At 36.7% G+C, this 21,692-nt stretch overlaps 1 protein-coding gene across 3 annotated transcripts in view; it reads left to right on the forward strand.

Annotated features, from left to right (window-relative positions):
• The window catches only part of LOC117661772 (ephrin type-B receptor 5), a 168,745-nt gene that overhangs the window by 39,254 nt on the left and 107,799 nt on the right, over nt 1-21,692 (forward strand). For all 3 annotated transcript variants that reach the window (XM_034410897.3, XM_087886459.1, XM_034410898.3), the window contains 2 exons: nt 10,401-10,465; nt 13,669-14,365. In XM_034410897.3, coding sequence (XP_034266788.2) covers nt 10,401-10,465; nt 13,669-14,365 — 762 coding nt within the window. The remainder of the gene's footprint in view (nt 1-10,400; nt 10,466-13,668; nt 14,366-21,692) is intronic.

A 21,692-nucleotide genomic window follows, 5' to 3' on the forward strand; every position in this document is an offset into this window, starting at 1 on the left:
CTAGTATCCATTGAAAAATTCAACTTTCATCACTGATTTTATTTTAAATTCTTATTAGTTGATGGCTATAACTACATTCTTTAGTAACCTGTTCGTGGGCTACTTTTCAGAGTAGATCTGTCAAGTCTTCAGCAAGCATGTTACTAAAGAAGCAAGATTTGGAAAGTCTCATTAATCAAGTCTACTGCGATGATGATGGTTCGTCACATAGTCAGACTCCCCTGGTAAGGGCTATCACTCGCTATCTTAAAAGGATGACAGCAATACGAGCCAGTTATATCGAAAAGAATTTCATTGGTTGTAAGAAAGATGAGCTGAGTTAGAGAGGAGCTATCTTATTTGGGTTATCTAGTTTTGGAAATCTAGTTATTGAACTTCGATATTGTTAAATTTTAAATGTCATATATCATATATTTTTAGACTGTTATTTCTGTAACTGTTTGTTTTATCTTTTTCTTTCTTTCTTTCTTTTTTTTTTTGAAAAGGCCTTCGGGCTATTCAATAAAAGAAATCACAAATCACATAGTCAGCCAGATGTTTAGACTGGATTTGACATTTTTGTCTACCTACTGAGTCCTTCCCAAGGACCTGGGATAGACAGATGTTATTCTTTGATGGCGCCAAAAGTATGATTGCGGAACGTAAGTTGCTGTGAGTAAAGCTGCCTTTTGCAATTGACTGACGGTGATTTTGTCAATGCTGATGGTGTTCAAGTGGTGTTCCAGTTATTTTGGGGATTACATCCAAGGTGATTATTACTATTGGTACTATCTTCACTTTCTTTTGCCACAGTCGTTCAGTCATCGTCTTCTTCTTGTTATTATTAATAATAATAACTGGCAAACCCTATCTGATTCAAAAAGACCCAGCAAAGGGGACAACACCAGGAAACTATAGGATGATAACATGCTTGCGTACAGTGTTTGATTACTCACAGGTATAATAGCAAACAACATTCAAGATTATTTAGAAAAAAAAATACCCTTCCAATAGAATAGAAAGAAAACAGAAGGAAAAGCAGAGATACAAAAGATCATCTTCTGATATATAAAAAGATTTTGGAGAATGGCAAAAGGCAAAAAACCAATTTCCATACGATCCAAATTGATTATCAAAAGATGTTGATTCATTACCACAAACCTGGATCAAATGTTTGGAAGCAACCAGCATCAGTAAAAAACATTAGAATGTTTATAGAAAAAATAATGAAGCCGTGAAAAACAGAATTGGTGGTTGGAAATGAAAAATATGGGCTCATCAATATTAGGATAGGCATATTCCAAGCTTATTCATTATTACCCTTATTATTTGTCATTGCTATGATTCTACTTTCAGTGATTTTGAAGAAAAGTCTTTGCTACCATTCAACAAAAATTGCTAATAAAATCTCACATTTTTATATGGACATTGAATATCAGTCATTGAATTTTATAAGAATTTTGTAAGAATTTTTAGCTTAGATATAGCACTGGAATTTGGCTTAGAGAAATGTGCTATAGTATCAAGAAATCAGGATAAAATCACAAAGAGTAATAGAACTGACATGCCAAATGAACAAACCATCAGGAGCTATTAGGATACAGAATACAATCTGGGCAATTTACAGTTTGATAACATCAGCATGGACAAATTTAACTTTAAAGTATGATTAGTCAAGAATACATCCAAACAGTGAGAAAATTTCTAAAGACAAAACTGATTGGTGAAAACACCACCAAAGCCATCAATACTTTGGTCATACCTCTGATATGATATATTGCTAGAATTATTAACTGGATATGAGCTGAACTGGACAGTTTGGATCGAAAAACAAGCAATCTACTCACAGTGCAATACTTCCCTATAGTGATATTAATAAATTATATCTGCCCCACAGAAATGGAGGCAGGGATTTACTTCAAGTCAAACAAACTGTCAAAAAACATGCATTGGTTAATTACATAAAAGGCAGCCAAGAACAAACATGATGCAAATTAAAAAAATGGAACTTGATGAATGTATAGGAAATAAAACATAAATATTGAAATAATCTAATAAAACCAAGAACAGAATGCTGGCAAGGAAAAGCATTAGATAATCAATTTCTACAAATGATCAAAGGGAAAGTGGATAAAGATAAAACCTGGCAATGGCTTACAACTGGAATATTAAAAAAGAAACTGAAGGAGTTGATTTTTGGCTGCTCAAAAGAAAGCTATTCAAACTAATGCAATCAAGAACAAAATGGAAAAATCATCAAATACTTTCAACAAGGTGCAGATTGTGCAAGGAGACAGATAGTCAGCTTGTGCAAGAAGATTGCACAAACTGATTATAAATAATGGCATACACAATCACCAAAATGATTTATGGGAACATCTGTAAAAATTACCATGTGCCAGTAAAGAAAAACTGGTGGGAATGCAAAAGTAGTTGAAAATGAGCAGGTTAAAATATTGTGGGATTTCTGAATACAAACTACAAGTCTTTGCTCTTAAAACACATGATTTAACTCTGGTTGAAAAGAAGGAAGTGTGGACAATTGATTTGGCAATACCAGGAGACAGTAGACAAAAAATTGGAGAAGATCACAAAGTGTCAACATCTGAAAACCGAAATTGAAAGATAATGACATAAGCTGGCTATGGTGGTCCCAGGGGTTATTGGCACACTGAGTATCATACCCAAAAAAATCTTGGATGGCACTTAGAAAATATGTACATTGATAAAATTTTCATCTGTCAGTTTCCACTGCTTATACTCTGCTGATAGATTACAACATCCTAAATTCTTGGGAAGAACTCTACATATGAAGGCTAACACTACTTAAAGAACTGGCAGATTGATTTCACATTTTTGTGCATATAATACTTAGTAAAAATACTGGGACCATCAAGTTGAGATTTTGGAAAATGTGTGGGCTAAGATGTTATGAAACTTTAGATTCAAATAGACAATCATCTTGCTCATAACATATATGATATAACAGCTTTTGAAAAGGAGAATGACCAGCTCATGGATGTTGCTAAAATTGAAGAAAAACAATTGGAAAAAAATTACAAAATATTGGGACTTGCAGATCAAAGTCAAATACTTATGGAAAAAGAAATCCGTTGTTATCCCAATCATGATTGGAGCCTTTGAAGCAATGCTTAAAGGACTCCCTCAATATCTGGAAATATTGAATTTATCAAACTTGACCAACTTGAAATTACAAAAAACTTAAACTTGCTTGGGTTCTTATATCCTTATCCTTAGATGCTACCTTAATAATTCTTAGGTCTTGGTTAGCACTTAAATTATTAAGTTTCCACCAATCTTAGATTGTGACTGTAACTGCAGACTACCCACATATAATGATGATACAAAATTTTGCAAAGCAATAAGTAAAACTCTAACTGTCATTATTACTGAATACATTAAAGTGGGACCTCTTTGAATTATTTGAACTTTTTTCTCCCAATTTCCTTCACTGAAGGTGTAAAGGTGAAAACCTCTCTTAAAGAGTGAATAACACTCCTGTGCTCTTTGCCACATTTTGAAATATTTCCATTTACATGATCAAACTACAAGAATTGCTTTGGAGTCTTTTAGCTGAATCGACAGGAATTACCCTGTAAGCCTTACCCAGCTTGCCTACAATGTCAATTCTTATACGGCACAGGATATTCATTTGCCTAGGTAATTGCATTTTGTTTGCTCTACTTTATTTCTTGGCACAACAACAAAGGTCTATAGATTCATAGGAAGGCCACCTACTTACTATACTTTATGTATCAGCCTTTCTTCCAGAAATGCCAGACAGCATGTGGTGAGAATTATCACTTTCTCTTCCAACTATCATTGTGGGGTTGAGTGAAGGCAAATGGCAGGATTAGGGCATGAATCTATATTTTACCATCTATGACAGCCCTCATAAAGGTCCAAATGCACTAGGATGTTAAGGAATCATTTTTCCCTCAAATTGCAGATATCTCATTGAGTACTGCAGTGTGGGAGGGGATAAGACTTCCTAATGTTAGGAATGGGTGAGTTAGGCAGAAAAGTTTTTATCTCCAGTGGATAAATTTCCCCCATTTTCTGCACTGAAGAACTGAAGCCTCTCTTGCATTTTAAAGATGCCCAAAATGATTGAGCAGCAACAGTGAACATCCCAGTGAACTTGGTTTCTCGGTTGTTAAAAAATAAAACCAACAGTTTCAGTTTTACTTTGCAACACAGAGAGCGATGCAGTTGTATTGAGCAGCAGTGGACAAAACTCTTGTCATTTTTTAACTTTAAAGATATTTTGAAGAGAACTTTATGAGAGCCATGTAAGCACTTGACCTACAGATAAAGCAGGTACAAGAGAGATGGTCTTGGATAAATGCTAAATAAGGACTCCAAGGAAATTGCCAAGTTCAATTTCTGATACAGAGCTAATGTATACAAGAATTTTAGGCACCTGCTCCTTCTAGTGCAAGGGTGTCAAACTCAGGGCCAATGGGCCAGATCTGGCTTGCGGGGTGCTTAGATCTGGCCTGTGGGGCTGCCCTGGAAACAGTGAAGGACTGGTCTGCAGTGCCTCTGCTAGCAAAAATGGGCTCCCAAGCTCCATTTTTGGCTCTGACAGCCTCCTGCAACCCTCTGCCAGTGAAAACGGAGCACGGGAGGGCCACACAAAAATGGCGTTAAGACACTGACACAATGACAAGCTGGCCACGCCCACCCTGGCCCCCCGAGATTAAACACAACCCTGATGCGGTCCTCAATGAAATCAAGTTTGACACCCCTGTTCTAAAGGCATATTATATCTAATTTCAATCAGGGTAATTTTCAACTGGATGCACAAAACATGGTGCGTGCATCTGGAGACAAAAAAAAAAAAGCAAACATGTTTGGATATATGTGGTATATTTCATGAGCTTGAACAGCATTGCAGACGAAGTTCAATTAAGAAATTGAAAGGTGTGCTCAACTAGCATTTCAGCAATTCTAGCAAGAGATTGTGGGGAGAAAAATTGACAAACAGTTCCAATCTTTGCTGGGGATCAAATATACTGTGCAACCAGCTATAGGGGTTTGAGGGAAAAGATGGTAAATGCAAAGCTGTTAGGTAAATAGGGCGAACCAAAATCAGTTTTTGGGGGTAATGATGGAGGAAATGCACATCTGTGCAGATGTGATTCAGAAAAGCCTGCTGATTTAAGAAGCACTCAGTGTAATTTCAGCAAATATCTGACATTATGAAGTAGAATTATGAAAAATTCCACCAGAAATAAAGGGAGAAGTACTAGCTATGTTTTGCTATTTACATACCAGTTAAAAATCTCACCTAGACATATAGTAAATTGTAATTTTATTCATATGTAATGATACATTTGAGGAAAAAACTCAGACATAGTAGAAATAATTAAAGTGGAAGGAATTTTTTCCCCCAGCATTTAAATTCTGTTAACATTTTAAAACTATTTAATTAAAAAGATATGTCTTAACTTTTTCAGAAAGTAAGAGAACAGGGGACTAATTTGGAAAGAGGAACATTTCACCATTTCTGAGCAATGCTGGCGATGTTTCTCATGTGCCTGAAGAGCTGGTGTTGCTCTCAAAAGGGCTTTTTTTCCTGTCAGTTTTAATGCCCAAATAGCCTCATAGTGAAGGAGATGTTCTCTGAGATAACAAATGCAAGAAGTTTAAAGCTTAAAAATGAAGCCCATCACCTTCAGTTGATCCCAGAAAATGATTGGCTTTTGGTGATTAATTCTTTGAACATTATATGTATTGATCCAGTCATTAATTATTGAATCTGCCAAGATTGTGCTTTAATGAAGGAATGTGACTAATAAGTATAAAATAAATAAAATTACTGCAGACCTGTAGAGTATACTGCAGGATTCTAAATATAATCCAACCAAGGCATAGAATGATGATGGTTGATGATGACTGGTTAATCTTCAATTCGATTCACAATATAAGACTGGTAAAACATAACAGTTCAAGTCCTAGCCAAGGACCTAAGAACTGTTAAGTTAACATCTGGGGATATAGGAAGTTCCAAGTAAGGTTGTTTTTTGCAAAGTCAGAATATTCAGGTCTAATAAGTTCAAAATTTCCATTTATCTATGCAACCCTCTGGGTATTGTTCTAAGTCTAAGGGCTCCTATTACTATTGGTACAACCATTGATTTCTTCCTCCATGAATTAAGAAATAATGAAGCTGATGCAGGAAAATGTGTTCCCTTGCATTACTATTGTCATCACTATCTGAAGCTCCTGATATAGTGCAGGATTCAGAAATACCCTTAAGCCCTAGTCAGATGTGGGGGCTTAATGTCATGAGCTTGTCTCTTGCACTTTTGCCCATTGAAACATTGGTTTTTGAATATGTGGTTTACAGCTGAGTGAAAATTGTCATCTTCAAACCTAATACAAATAATCAGCTCTGTAGTATTATTTGCTCAGTGCTTGATAGCCCCCTGCCCTCTTCTCCCCCCTTCCCCTTGACTAACATAGCAGTTTTAAGAAGGAAGTGAAAGTACATTTATAGATCTGTGGGTTTCTTGGTTGTTTTCTTGCCAGACATTTCATTACCAAAGTAGGTAACATTATCAGGACTAGTACTGTTGATGATGTTACCTAGTTTGGTAATGAAAAATCTGCAAGAAAACAACCAAACTCAGAGATCACCAAGGACCCCACAGTTCAACTCTGAATTATATTTTCCTGGAAATAAATATGGGACAAACCAGATAAAGGGGCAAATCTGAAAGGGTTAAAAATATTGTTTATGTTTATAACTTCGTTTTATAAAGAAAAATTCAAGAATAAAATCAAGAAGAATTAGTGTGCATTTTCAGTTACGAGTGTGATGACAAAGTAACATTGCAATCATTCCTTGCATTTACAACCTTTGCATGACTGTAAAACAAAGGAAAGATGATGTAAGATCATAAGCACAGGCGTGATATCACGTAGTGACTGCTTCATTTAATGGCCAAGTTACCAATTCCAGTTATGGTTGCTAAATGTGGAACACTTGTATATATTCTTCTGCAAATTGGAACAGTGTGATCTGACGGTTGAGTTGGTTGTGATTTTGAGCAGGGGAACTAGATCCATATCTGTTCTCTGGGATAAAAAAAATGTAACCATTGGCCCCAAATATATTTTCCATTTCCTGAAGGGGTTACAGTGCAAACAAACAAGGATATGAAGATGACCTTCTCTGTCCTAAGTACTCTGATATTAAACTGAGCCATTAACCTAAATCTGTGTCACATCTGAGTTAGAAAGGAGAATACACATGCTCTAATTTAAGGAGGGTTACCATATTTGACAGCTCAGTGGAGCAGTACATGGTAAGGATACTGATAAAGGATGCTGAGGTTAATATTAAGGAGCAGAAGAAGAAGAAAATCAATATTCTAATCTTTTAATAGTAAACACCAGTACCTGGAAGCTGATTAATTCAGGAGCAAAACAGGACCAACAAAAAAATAATAAGAATAGTTTTACCTACTTGGGAATTTTCTAGATAGTCAGCAATATTTTCTTTTTCTTCCTAGCAGGTGCGGTATAAGCACATATATCTTAAAAGAATATCTAAAAATCAAATGCCTTTAAATATAAGACTTACAGAGAGCAGTACTGTCAGCTAAGCCTGAGATAGCAAATCAATCTAAATTTATGTCAGATGGATTTATATACTATTCTATTTCATTAGATTTTCTGATTTTTTTAAAAAAGTGGAAAATTCTTGTTATGTGCAATTTCCACAAATACAGGCAAGTTTCTATGCAAACTTCCATAACACATAATTTTGAAAAGCTTCTAATAAAAACTACAACTTCAACTGTGTGTAATTCAGGTGGTCTTTGATTTAGCATTGGGACCAGCATTTCCAAACAAGGTGGTTATTAAGTGTGTCACACCCAACTGTATAACCTTTTTGGCTACCGCTGTTAAAGTGATTCATTGGAATTGTTAAGTGAATCATACGGTTCTTACCAGTAAGTGGATCTGGCATCCCACATTGACTTTACTGTCAAAAGCTGGCTGGAAAGGTTGCAAACAGAAATCACATGACCTTGAGACATTGCAATCATCATAAATACATGCTGGTTGCCAAGCACTCAGAATTTGATCATGTGACCACCGGGATACTGCCACGGTCATAAGTGTGAGGATCAACTATACCTCATTTCATTTTCAGTGCCATTGTAACTTTGCTAAAGTTGCTAAATGGATGATTCTTAAGACAAGGTCCTATACACATTTTTGTAGGCCCTTTTTTAAAAAATGTATATTTTTAAACCGTGTCTTTTAAATTAATTTTGGAGGCTAAAGTAATCTGTTCAGTCCTGTCTGCAACAACTGATCCCAATTTGCTAAATCACACCGTTCTTCTAACTCAATTTGTAGTAGATTTCTTTTTCTTTGCTTTGCCACTGTGCCAAAATTCTTCATTTTCCTATACAAGATTCCAGAGTCCAGAGATTTCCCAGTTCCATAAACATTTTTTTACTTCTCTGTGTGAAAGTGAAAGATGGGGAGAAGGGAAATTGGTCCGTTTAAACTCCCCATCTGTGAACCATTTTATTAACTCTTATCAATTGGAATCTAGTCTACTTGCTCTATGTGTCCTTCCTTTCCTCTTTCTCTATGGATGCTGGTTGTTTAAATATCTCCTATTGGAGGAGAGCCCTCTCAGCCCCAGGTTGTATGTATTTGCTGGCCCATGAAAAATTAATGTGTGCTCTCTGTCTCTTGATTTCTTTAAAAATAATACCTGGGTCATTGGAGACAAGCCATCTGGGGAACATCATTTTGGCCAGCTGTGGAATGCAAGGCCCTGAAGGAAATGTTTGTCCTTCTCTTTCTCACTTCCCACGCTAAAAATTTCCTTAAATAAAATTTCTATGATTATGCTAAGTTGGTTGTCCAAAATAAAGTTTCCATTTTGATCGAAATCAAAACTTACTTTGTTGGCTTAATTTTCATCCAAAATACCTTTCTGTTGAAACATATAATGTCTTCTTTAAGCCAGCTGTTGCTACTTAAACCTAAAAGGGAAGCCTAGGTTTAGAGCTGAGCATATGCACCTGATTTTGGTTAGATTCTAGAAGCCGGCCCAGCCTATGTAAGAGTATTTCTTGTCCTTTGCTCAATATGGTCCAGGATAAGAACAATTCTGTCCTTTGACTACTGTGAAAACATCTTTTAGATTGGTTCTCCTATTTCAGACACAAGATGACTTAGGTGTGGACTTTGTGGTCCAATCTGTTTTAGGAGTACATTTTTGATCCAGCAAATTTCTGGCTTGTTTTTAAATTAAAGATCTATAGAAATGTACCAGATCAGTGCAGGATGTAAATAGGAGTTATACCTCTCAAGAGAGCTTGAGGTTGAACTGTATATAACTAGGGAGCAAACCTCTCTCTCGATAGCACTGATAATGTTGCCCAGTCAGGTAATGGAATGTCTGCAAGCAAATAACCAAGGACAGAATGCACTAAGGACTCCACAGTTATGCATTCTTTGAAAGCTGTAAAAGGTGGCTGAGAAGTTAGAGTCCTTTGAATTAAGAATGCCCATTCCTGAAAGTTCTGGGAAATAAATAGCTTCTCTTGTTTTTACTTTTAAGTGTGACAATTTAAAAAAACCCACAACATTCTATGTTTTGTAAATCATTACCATTTTGCTCAACAGCTTTAATTGCTACACTACTTCTGTGGAGATACAACCTGTGTTTACTGGTTCATTCTTTGCTCTGGATGAAGTTACACAATGACTTGAAAGAGTTTTTGTTCGGTTATTGGTCTCGCTTCTGAAAAGAAGTGTTTCTTTAAAAAAATTATTCAAAAGTTATTGTTAAGTGTTAACTGAGATATGAGAGCAGGGAAGGGGAAGGGGGCCTTTGATCTCCACTGTTGTCACAGTGCACTTCAGGAACCAAACATGTTTCAGTGAGCTTAAGCTGCCTTGTCCTGTTGCTAGTCTTCAGCAAGAGAAGAAAATAATGACAGATACTAACTGTGTCTTGAAGATAATGACTTTGAGAATGGGTAATATAAGAAGAATTCAATGTTTGTAAAAGCAGAATCTACAGTAGCTGCTGCTTGCAAATAAGCTCTTCAATGGAAATTGGAATGAAACAGGTGATAAATGTGGTACATATGACTCATTCCCAAAGTATGAAGTAGCTGCATGTAATGGATGAAACCACTTAAATGAAAATCATGCCTGAAGACTTGCAAGAAATCACTTGCAAAGCTGACAAACTCATACCACAGTTCCCCCAGCCCCGATCCCATTTGTGATAGCAAATCTTGTTTGAGACTAGTAATCATGCTGGCCCTCAGGAGATGATATAGGAAGGAATTAGTTGTCATTTGGAACTGTCTCCTAAAATCATCATTTTTATCTGTTTATCTCTCCAACAGAAATCCTTTTGGATACAACAGGAGAGACCTCTGAGATTGGATGGACCGCCCATCCTCCTGAAGGGGTAGGTGCTTCCCTTCATACTCTTTTGCTGAAAATTGCCCACCCACTCAGTACCTGGTAATGTGTTCTGCACACAACAAAGATCCGCAGAGAAACCAAGATGTAATGGCTGGGATTTTGGGATGGTATTCTCCCTTCAAAGACAATGGAGAAAACTAGAAAAGGTTGTAAAGCTGTTGACTGGGTTTTTTTTCTATTATAATCTCCGCCAAATCTTTGGATCTTCTGTCTTGGAGTATCATCATAAAGGAGACAACACAGGATTCTTCTCATAATAGAGCCACAAAAGGCAATAGATTTAATTATTTTTGTTATTTCTTTAAGACTTACCTTTTGTCTTCTTCAAAGGAACATTGTAGAAAGTCCTGTCAGAGAGCCACATTGTTGAGTGCTGAATAATTGTACTTTTTCCCTATGGTTGGGTTGATATAGAGAATTGATATAGTGTTCCCTTGACTCCATGCACTCTCAGTCTTTCCTTGACTCCATGGAGATAATTGACTCCATGCTCATTATACTTGCAAAAGAGAATGGACATCCATATTTAGAGTCTGGTCTTCAGACTCATTTGATAGCCCCAGATTGAAGAAGAATGGAACTATATGACAATACTGTTATGTATTATTATTAGTATTATTAGCATTATTGGTAGTTTTTCCAGTTGGGGGGATAGCAAAAGAGTGGCTGTTGTGTAGTTTTAATTCTCTCTGTTTCTCTATGCTATTTTTTTCCTGCTGATTTTGAGAAGAGAAAGGAGAGGAAAGACTTATGAATACTGAAAGAAGAGCAAAATCAGGAGTGTTGTTTGAGGAAAAAGTGAATGCAAATGTCTCATTAAAGCAATTTTTATTAGGCAACAAAAGCAAGCTTCAGAATTTCATTAAATATTCAGAAGTGAATGGGCAATAAAAGATAAAAGTATAAAAGATATTTAAACTATGCCCACACTCTGCATTTTTTCCAGGATTATTAATCTTGTTGATTGACAAAGAGTTCTTAGAAACTCAAAGGCTTACTCAAAAAGATGTCCATTTCCCCCTTGATTCTAGGGTACAATAATGACTCTTTAAAAATTCATCTATATATTCCAGTTTGACTGTAAACCAATAAGGCATAACTCAAATAATCCAGTGGTCTATATTCTGATGGCAGAAACCACAAAATTGTTGAGTGCTTGGCTATAGAAAAGAAAAAGCATTTGGAACAAGCTGCAGACACCCTTATTTTCCATTTTGTAGCCAAAATGATAGATGAGATGCTGGTTTATACTAATTGCTCCCTGTTAACCTAGCTAGATGAAGGGGGAAAAAACCATGGGGTAATTTTTATTTTTTAAAAAATTATTTAAACATTTTTTAAAGAAATAATGGATTCTTTTGACTATTTTATACGATGAATGATAGATAAAAATTAGGAGGTACTGCCATCTTTTTAAAATATTTAGCAAATTTGGCACTCCACCTCCCTAAGAGGTAACCCTTAAATAACCCTTAAATTACCTTGGTTAAAAAGAAATATATAGAATATTAATACTGCATTTGTCAAACTGAATAAACCAGCAGAAACTGAATTTAAATACTATCTGAAAGCTCTACATCAACAAGGCACAAAAACATGCCAAAACTTAACAAACTTAACCAAACCAAATTAGAATTCTTCTTTTTTTGTACATCCCTAAAATTAAACAACAGCAAGATACGAGAGCCAAAACTTACAATGTCAACCAAACCGATATAGAAAGCAGTGTCTATCAATAAAGAACATATTATTGGAAGAATTAATTTCCCTAATAAGCAAGTAAAATCTATTTTGGGCCCCAATGGGGGATCATCACAGTGGAGGTGGTTGATCGATTAATAGCAGATCCCACCTCCCCCCCCACCCTGCCTCTGCCTGCCCCATCTAGCTCCAATAGCAGTATTAATTCATTTTATTTGCATTTGGTCAGTCAGATCTTCTCAAACGACAAAGCTTCCTAAACATTCAAGTTCTGATTCACATACATAATAAATGGCTCTTTTCCCTCCATTCCCGTGTCACTTGTTCTTGCTCACGCTGATAGTAGACATTTAGTTTAGTTTACTTTATTGTCATTGCACCTCGTACAATGGAATTAAATGTCATCTTCATGTGACTAGCATCTGGTCAGTTCAGCTAGGCTGGAAACATCTTGAAAAAAGACAAGTTAGTTATGGGTCACGAAACAGCATAGCACCTGGATCGCTCAAAATGCTCTCTCTTGAAATAGTCAAATTTTGATTCCAGACCAAGGCAAAACAGAAAAAACAAATTCTCAGACTTTAAACACATAGAATGGGAATATGTGCTTTATGCTTGGAACATATGGAACAGCTGTGATGTACAGAATATTCTGTACATCTCTACTCACGTGCAGTTTTGGAAAACTTCAATCTTACTACTTTAAATCTAAGCAATATTTTCTTTAAAAAATGAGATGAGAGAGAAGGTCCAGTTTCTCCTTAGTCTGGAAGAACTTTCAGAATCTTTGGGAGAAAATAATTGGCATCCTTGTAAACTTACTTCTTCCTTTTTTCTCAAAGAATAGCATGTTTGAGTACAATTAATTTTTTCCTAGGATGGATGGTAATTAATAAAGCACATATGTGTTAAATAAAAACACATGCAATCTAGAATGATTTGCAGTGTGGTGAGTGCTTTATAATATTGGATTTTTCAGAACATGGAAGGAAAATTCATTGGACTTACTTCTCAAGCAGTGTTGACTTTGTCTTTGTCTCTGTTGTCCTCCTCCTCCTCCTCCTCCTCCTCCTCCTCCTCCTCCTCCTCCTCCTCCTCCTCCTCCTCCTCCTCCACCTCTGTTCCCCCCCCCCACTTCCTCTCCCTTCTTCAGAAAATCATTTAAAAAATGACTGTGGCTGGAAGAGAGATGTGCAACTGATTTCCCAGAAAGGTTCCTGAGCTCATCTACAAGACATAGATTAAGGAAGGCACTTGGTGTTGGGAGTCAGGGAACCAAATAATAGTAATCTCATATTATCCCTGTGGATCTTATAAACATGATGAAACTAAAATTTAGGCCAAATTTGTGTAATATATATACTGTGGCAGGATCCAGGTGGCTGTTCTCAGGTGTAAAATAACACTGTCCCCAATCCCATAAGATTTATATTTCCAGCTTGTTTGTCTCCTTTTTCCTCTCCTCCCCTCCCCAACTCCATACAGTGGGATGAGGTGAGTGTCTTGGATGACAGGAAGCATCTGATTCGAACATTTGAAGTATGCAATGTTGCTGAGCCGGGACAGAATAATTGGCTGCGCACTCATTTCATAGAGCGTCATGGAGCCCACAGAGTTCACATACGACTCCGCTTTTCTGTTCGTGACTGTGCCAGCATGAGGACCGTGGCTTCTTCTTGCAAAGAGACTTTTACCCTTTACTATCATGAATCGGAAACTGACCTAGCCACTGCTGAGCATCCGGAGTGGCACGAGGGCCCCTGGACCAAAGTGGATACAATTGCCGCTGATGAGAGCTTCTCCCAGGTGGATAGCTCTGGGAAGGTGGTGAAGATGAACGTCAAGGTGAGAAGCTTTGGGCCATTGACGAAGAGAGGTTTCTACTTGGCCTTTCAAGACTCTGGCGCTTGCATGTCTCTGGTGGCTGTCCAAGTTTTCTTCTACAAATGTCCTGCAGTGGTGAAGGGTTTTGCCTCTTTCCCAGAGACATTTGCTGGAGGCGAAAGGACTTCTTTGGTGGAGGCACCAGGAACTTGTGTGGCTGATGCTGAAGAAGCCAGCAGTACTGGCTCCTCCGGAGTGAAGTTGCATTGCAACGGGGAAGGCGAGTGGATGGTGGCAATCGGAAGATGTGCCTGCCGTGCTGGCTATGAGCCTATGGACAGTGAGAGAATCTGTAAAGGTAAGAAACAAATCCAGGGAGTGTCCCTGGCACTTTTCAAATCAATGTGTTTGGAATAAAAACCCGCAGTATCTTTGGTAGTAGCTTCTAAACAGTATGCAAGAGTCAGTGAGTCCTGTGAAAAACAAAAGTTTAAACTCCTGTGAATATAAAATACATATACAAGAGGCTTCCTGTTATGCTTTTGTGTGATTTGCTTGTATAATCTTTCCTCATCTTTATATTGAGTCAATTTGGGGTGACTCAAGTCATACTTGGTATAATCCTGTGGCTTTCTTCAAAAGGCATTATGGATTTGATTCATCCTTGTTGGTTGGACAAGGTTGCCGGCCAGGTTTTACTTTTAGTAGCCTGCTTCACCCTATTCTTTATGCCAATGGAGAAAACCACTTCTTCCTCTGTCCAACAACTTAAACATGACACACACACACACACACACACACACACACACAAAGGAGGATTGCTAGTAAACAAATAATATCTAGCCCTACTCCAAGTTTTATGGGTGCCCTCTGGGTGTTCCAAACTACCAGAACTTTTCAGATTTGATCCTAGTTTGTAAAAGTACCAATCTGAGTGATAGTCCTGATTTTAACATAATGTTTCCTCTTTTCTCTTCCTCATAAAAATGGCTCAGGCAACTGGATTGTTTTCCGAATGAATAGCAACGAAGTCTTTGCTTAGCTGTTTTTTTCCATGCAGATCCAAAAGTGAACAGCAGCTGTTGTAATCATACTTGTTGTAAGGCCCCCCAAAGTTGCCTTCCTTCATTACAATAGAAACAACTACCTGCTCTCCTAACAGCTTTCATTCCCCTGTGCGCTGCTTGGAGAGTCCAAGCAATGGGTTAACTTCATCTGATTGGCCAGAGACTGAGTTGCAATTTGTTTGGCCATGCCTCTTCTGCTTGGCTGAGCTCCAGTTTTTCAACGTTCTTTTTCAGCTTTCAGTTATGAACCTAGAAGGCTACCCAAACCATTATGCTTATTCCATGTATTCCATAATAGTTTACAAAGTAATCCTAATTTCCCAAACAATATTCCATATTGTGAAATTTGGTTGTACATATTATTGCATGCTTTTCCTTCAAGAAACCATAGTTCTTTAAACTGGACATCTTGTCTATATTTGGGTTCCAAACTGCCATACCCCAAATTTAGTAGTGGGAACTGACATTGCAAATCGCGCCCCCAAGGAATTTGGCCAGAATTTGCACTGCAACAGCTAACAGTATTAGATGAAGTGCAATTGTACCTTAAAGTTTAATGAAAAGTCTAGGAACCTAGCATAGTCAATGGAGCTTCATGCCGGCTGCCAGTTGCAAGTATTTCTGCTCCTCTGAACAGAGCTATAGTAGAATCTGGAATTTCTTCTTAAATGGAGGTTAATCCCAGCACCAGCTCTTCTTTAATTGGACTGCAATTAATCTTGAACATGACTGATATTTGTGCAAAATCTAAATTTGTAGTTAAAACCAGTGAGGAAGTCCTTTCATAATAATAATAATAATAATAATAATAATAATAATAATAATAATAATAATAATAACAACAACAACAACAACAACAACAACAACAACAACAACAACAACAGAATAATAATAAGAAACAGAAAGCTTTATTTTGGCAGCTCAAGAACAAGCCCTAGCCACAAACTGCATGCAGGCAAAAATTCAATATGTTACCACTAACAGCAAATGCCGCCTCTGTAATGAGAAAGATGAGACAGTCAACCACCTGATCAGTGGGTGCAGCAAAATTTCACAAACTGACTATCTACAACGCCATGACTGCGTTGCAAAGATCATTCACTGGAAATTGTGCCAGAAGTTTGGATTTAAGTATAGCGAAAACCACTGGGAACATCAGGTTGAGAAAGTTTTAGAGAATGAAAAACTCAAGATCTTGTGGGACTTCAGGATTTAGACTGACAGGCACTTGATCCACAACACACCTGACATAACAATAGTTGAAAAGAAAAAAGTATGGTTCATTGACATTGCAATACCTAGTGATGCATGGATTGAAGATAAGCAGCAAGAAAAAATCACAAAGTACTGGGACTTGCAAATTTAAGTTGAGCGACTGTGGAAAAAGAAATTGTGCGTTGTCCCGATTGTAATTGGAGCCCTTGGAGCAATATCCAAAGGGCTACCTCGCTATTTAGAAATTCTAAATTTACCAGACTTGAACATTTTGACTCTACAAAAAACCACTTTACCCGGAACAGCTTACATCCTCCGACGATACCTTAACAGTTCCTAGGTCCTTGGTTAGGACTCGAGCTGCTGAGCTATTAACCAGCCTCAAAGGCTGTGAATCTCACCAAAGATTAAATAATAATAATAATAATAATAATAATAATAATAATAATAATAACAACAACAACTACTACTACTACTACTACTACTACTACTACTACTACTACTATTACTGTATGTGATGAAAAGTAATATAGCAGCCTGATGAAGACGCAGGGACCCTTTTCATAGTCTGCTTTAGAAATGAATATTCACTGTGGTGGCTGGAGTGAGAGGGCAATGCTCTCTACATGGGGCTCCCCTTGAGGAACACCTGGAGGCTCCAGCTGGTCCAGAATGCGGCCGCGCGATGTGGCGCTCCCATGTGACCCCCCCTCCTGCGCGAGCTGCACTGGCTCCCAGTGGTCTTCCGGGTGCACTTCAAGGTTTTGGTTATCACCTTTAGAGCGCTCCATGGTTTAGGACCGGCGTATTTACGAGACCGCCTTCTGCCACCAGTAGCCTCTCACCAACCATAGAGAGGGGCTTCTCAGGTGCCATCAGTCAAACAGTGTTGACTGGCAGCCCCCAGAGGGAGAGCCTTCTCTGTGGGGGCACCCGCCATCTGGAACGAGCTCACCCCGGAGATACGGAGGATCCCGGATCTGCGCGCTTTCCGCCGTGCCCTCAAAGCATTCCTATTTCAGCAGGCTGGTCTGGCCTAACTTTTCTTTTAAACTGTTTTTTAAATTTTAAATTTGTCTTATAAATTGGGGTGTTTTAAATTTGTTTTCTGGGCCAAATTATTTAATTGTATTTTAAATGGTTTTTTAACGTTTGTATTATATGTATTTTATCTTTTGGCTGTTCACCGCCCTGAGTCCTTCGGGAGTAGGGCAGTATATAAATTCAATAAATAATAATAATAATAATTGAGAAAAGGCCAAGTTAGTATTTTAGAAACGTTCTTATAAAGCCTACTTAATTTTTTTTTTAATTCAGTGAAGAAAAATTCAGAAAAATATAGATATTAGTTGCCAGCTTATTCTGAATTTTAATTATATCAAGAATGCCCCAGCTCATGCTTAGCTTACCTTTTATCCGGTGGTTTCTTATTTGAGGTGTGAATCACTTGCATTTATTTTTCTTTCTTGCTGGAAAAATTAAGATTATCCTTTAAAGAAGTGGACTCTTCTTGTCGAGCATCTGAGTTAAATAGTTTCTAGCTAAAATATAAAAACTATTATAATTTGCAAATATACTCCTTCCTGGAGCTGATATGAAGAAATTAAATATTTATATAGTTAATTACTTTTAATTATTACAGTTATTAATATTTATTATAAGTGTAATAATTATTGTAATTATTACACAGACCTTTTCCACAACTCAGGGCAGTTGAGAGTGTACTGTAAATGTTATTACAGTTTTTCCTATACAGGAATACAAAATGGTTATATAAGTCACTTTTTCCAGTGTCATTGTGACTCTTCAAAGTTATAATGGCACTGGAAAAAGTGACTTATAACCATTTTCACACTTATGACCGTTTCTGTATCCTCATGGTCATGTGATCAAAATTCAGAAACTTGGCAACTGACTCACATTTATGACCATTTCAGTGTCCCAGGGTCACGTGATCACCTTTTGCAATCTTCTGACAAGAAAAGTGAATTAAGAAAACCAGATTCACTTAATAACTGTGTAATTAATTTAACAATTACAGTGATTCACTTAAGAACTATGGCAAGAAAGGTCATAAAATGGGGCAAAAGTCACTTAACAAATGTCTCACTTAACAACAAAAATTTTGGGTTCAATTGTGGTCGTAAATCGAGGACTACCTGTACAATTAGACAGTTCCTTGATTCCCAAAAGATCAACTCTTTCAGCTATGTCTTTCTCCAGGAAAAGTTATGACTACTCTGAGGGGTCAAAATCAAATTTTGTAGTACCTTAGAAAGCTAATAATACTTTTGCATAAAAATAGAACTATTCAATGACTGAGTAGATTGCTTTAATGATTCTTTTTTTTTAATTGAAAAAGTTTTTCAAATACAGATTTTTCCCCCTTTTTTTCCCCCCTCCTCCCTAACCCCCCTTCCCCCTCCCCTTCCCCTGTGACTTCTTCATAATAAAACCCAAATTCATAACAGATTATATCATACTTTACCATCCACTTACTCCATCTCCATATGCTGACCCTTTCTTTCTAATAAAATTATCATATCCCCCTTATACTATACTATGCTATACATTTCAAAGTGACATTCTATTATAACATTATCTAATAACTCCTAATTTAACATAATAATATTATTATATCTCCCAATTTAGCGATTTCTGCTCATAATCTACCCTTTTACTACCCCATACGTATATCTCTTAAGTCAAATCTTTTGTATATATTAATATAACATTTCAAAACAACTTTCCACTATAAAACTATATAGTAAATCCTAATTTAACATTTATTCAGTTCAGCTACCCATTTCCTTCCCCCCATCATTATATCTCTTAGCTCAAATCTTTTACATATATTCACATCTAGACATAATATCCCTTTTCTTTAAACTAAACAATCAATAACCTAACCTATCTCCCCCCACTTTCCTACAAAACTACCATATCAATATCTTTATTCTTCTGCCCACTCAACTAGAAAAATATTCCCTTATGTAAATAAAATCCTAAAAAAAACCTTTAAGCTTGTAATCCATATAATATCTTCTGTAATGTCTTTCAGCTGGATGATAAACTCCATCACCCATGTTAGGGTAACATCGCATCCTAATTCCAACAGTATTTTCAGTATCTTCAATCTTCAATTACCATCTGCCCCCATCCAGAACAAATATCTTCATATTGCAAAAAAGAACACAACAACCACCCGAGTGACTTTATATTTATATTCCATATAATGTCTATAAAGGTGTCTTTTATCCAGATTATTAATTCCAACCACCATAATAGGGTAACAGCCAGATCTTCTGCATGCCCCAATCCAGTAAATCTCTTGCCATGTAACTCAGCATAAACGTAATATATTTATCAAGAAATCCAAAAAACGAAAAAGATATTTCCAATCCATTCGATTTAAGGCCCTTTTCACATCCCAAAAGTTCAGCTGCTTTAATTATTCTTGTTATAATTAGACCATGTTGAAATATTCTATGTGCTGTTTAACTTTATTGCAGGCCCCAATAGTGCAAATCCAAGAAGGCTTTCATGAAAGATATGGCAATAGCATTTTTTTTTTTTAGTAATATCAATCTGTCACCACAAATAAAGGCATTAATGAGAAAGAATTGGCTTTTTAATTGTCTTTCAGGATCTCCTTAGAGACCTGAAAACGCATGTTTTAGTTTCAGGTTTTCTTTTTAAATTTTCATGTATCTCCAGCGGTTTTTCATTGCACTGAAAAATCAGATTGTTAGTGCAGCACATGATCCTTGGTTAACTGGGCTGTCTGTGCACCAAATCCAGGAAATAGAAAGGAGCAGCAGCCATCATGACTATTATACCAGGAGGGATTTGTGCAATTTTCAGGAAAACTTCCTTCCCCTCTTACTATTTTTAGACCTGAAAATTGAGAATGAGAACAGTGATTTCCAGATTAGTCACAGGGATTATCTTTGATATTGAAGAATTGCACAAAGAGCTGCATAAGTTTAATATACTTCAATCAACCTTGGCAATGTGATTCAATTAGAAAATGGAAGTAAAATCAATGGTCCCAGAAAGAAGGCAAAGTTAAACTGCCAGAGCCATCACACTTTTCACAATAGATCTGTGACAGAGCTACTTTTTCCAGTCATAATAATCATCTGAAGTTTTGCAGCCCACATCTGGTAGCCCTCTGAAAGAGGAGATGATTATTTTGCTCACTTAACCATACTTAACAGGCTGCCTGTACCATTTTTTGCATCCTCTATTAAAACATTCGCAGAAGGGAGGTGGGTTTTGTTGGTAATGGAAACGTTCCAAGAAAATTGATGATTCAGCTTAGTATAATTACAATAACATATCCTTTAATGATCTTACTTTGTAGTGGATGATTGTTGAAAAGCAGATGCCTTACTTTCTTGATTGACTGCATTAATTCTGTAAATATTTGACCAGTGTTTGCTTAGTGGGCAGGAGCAAAATCATTTCTGTTTATTAGAACTTTGCTTGCCTCCTTTCAAGAAATCTTGTGTGTTGAAAATCCAAGATCTCCCTTCTAAATATACAAACTCTTATGACTTGAGTTTTATTTGCATTATTATATAAGTACAATGATCCATAGCAGTTCCGTGCATAATTCCCTAAAAGAAAGTTCCTTTCAATGTATTGGGATCTGTTTTTACTTATCTATGGACAAAATAGGAATGTTACCATTTTCTCTAGTAGAAAATGGTAACATTCTTAAGACCAATGCCAAAATGTATTGAAAATTATTGGTAGTTGCTCCAGACAGGTTTCTATCCTAGCTATTAATTATTGTTCGTTTTATTCTTTTTTAAACTAGGAGTGTCCTCTCCCTGTTCATCCCTTCTTGACCAATATGATCATTAGTGGATGCTCAGGTCCAAGTGCCAAGTCCTGTGATGTAAAAAATGTGGTTGAATAAGAGTGTGTTCATGGTGAATGCTCTGAATAAGCAGTAATCTTCCACTGCGAAAATGACATATTTACTATTGCAGGTAAATGTTCCAGACAGTGTGTTAAAACATCTTACTATCAGATTTAAAACAAACAACTACCAATTGAATGCAAGATTGTTTTGTGTATGTGTGGATAATGATCTTCAGTATGATGAACAGTAATTAAGATCTTAATGGCATTATTTAAGAATAGAATCCTTGCTCCTGAATGGGACATAGGTTAGGCAATAAGAGGATAAACAGCATATACTGTATGAGAGTTCATAACAGAACTTTGGAGCTACGTTGCCAAAATTGTTCTGTCGATTACTGTCCCAAATGCAATTCTACATGCAGGAATTTGCAGAAATTATGAGAGAGGGTTTGCACATTCCTTGCGGTTCCTCCTATTTTCTGGAACTCCCTTCCCAGCAAAGTTCAATGTCTTTTGGATTGGACCCAA

Source organism: Pantherophis guttatus, chromosome 2, assembly GCF_059756535.1.
Source record: "Pantherophis guttatus breed Tessera chromosome 2, ASM5975653v1, whole genome shotgun sequence".
NCBI lineage: Eukaryota > Metazoa > Chordata > Lepidosauria > Squamata > Colubridae > Pantherophis > Pantherophis guttatus.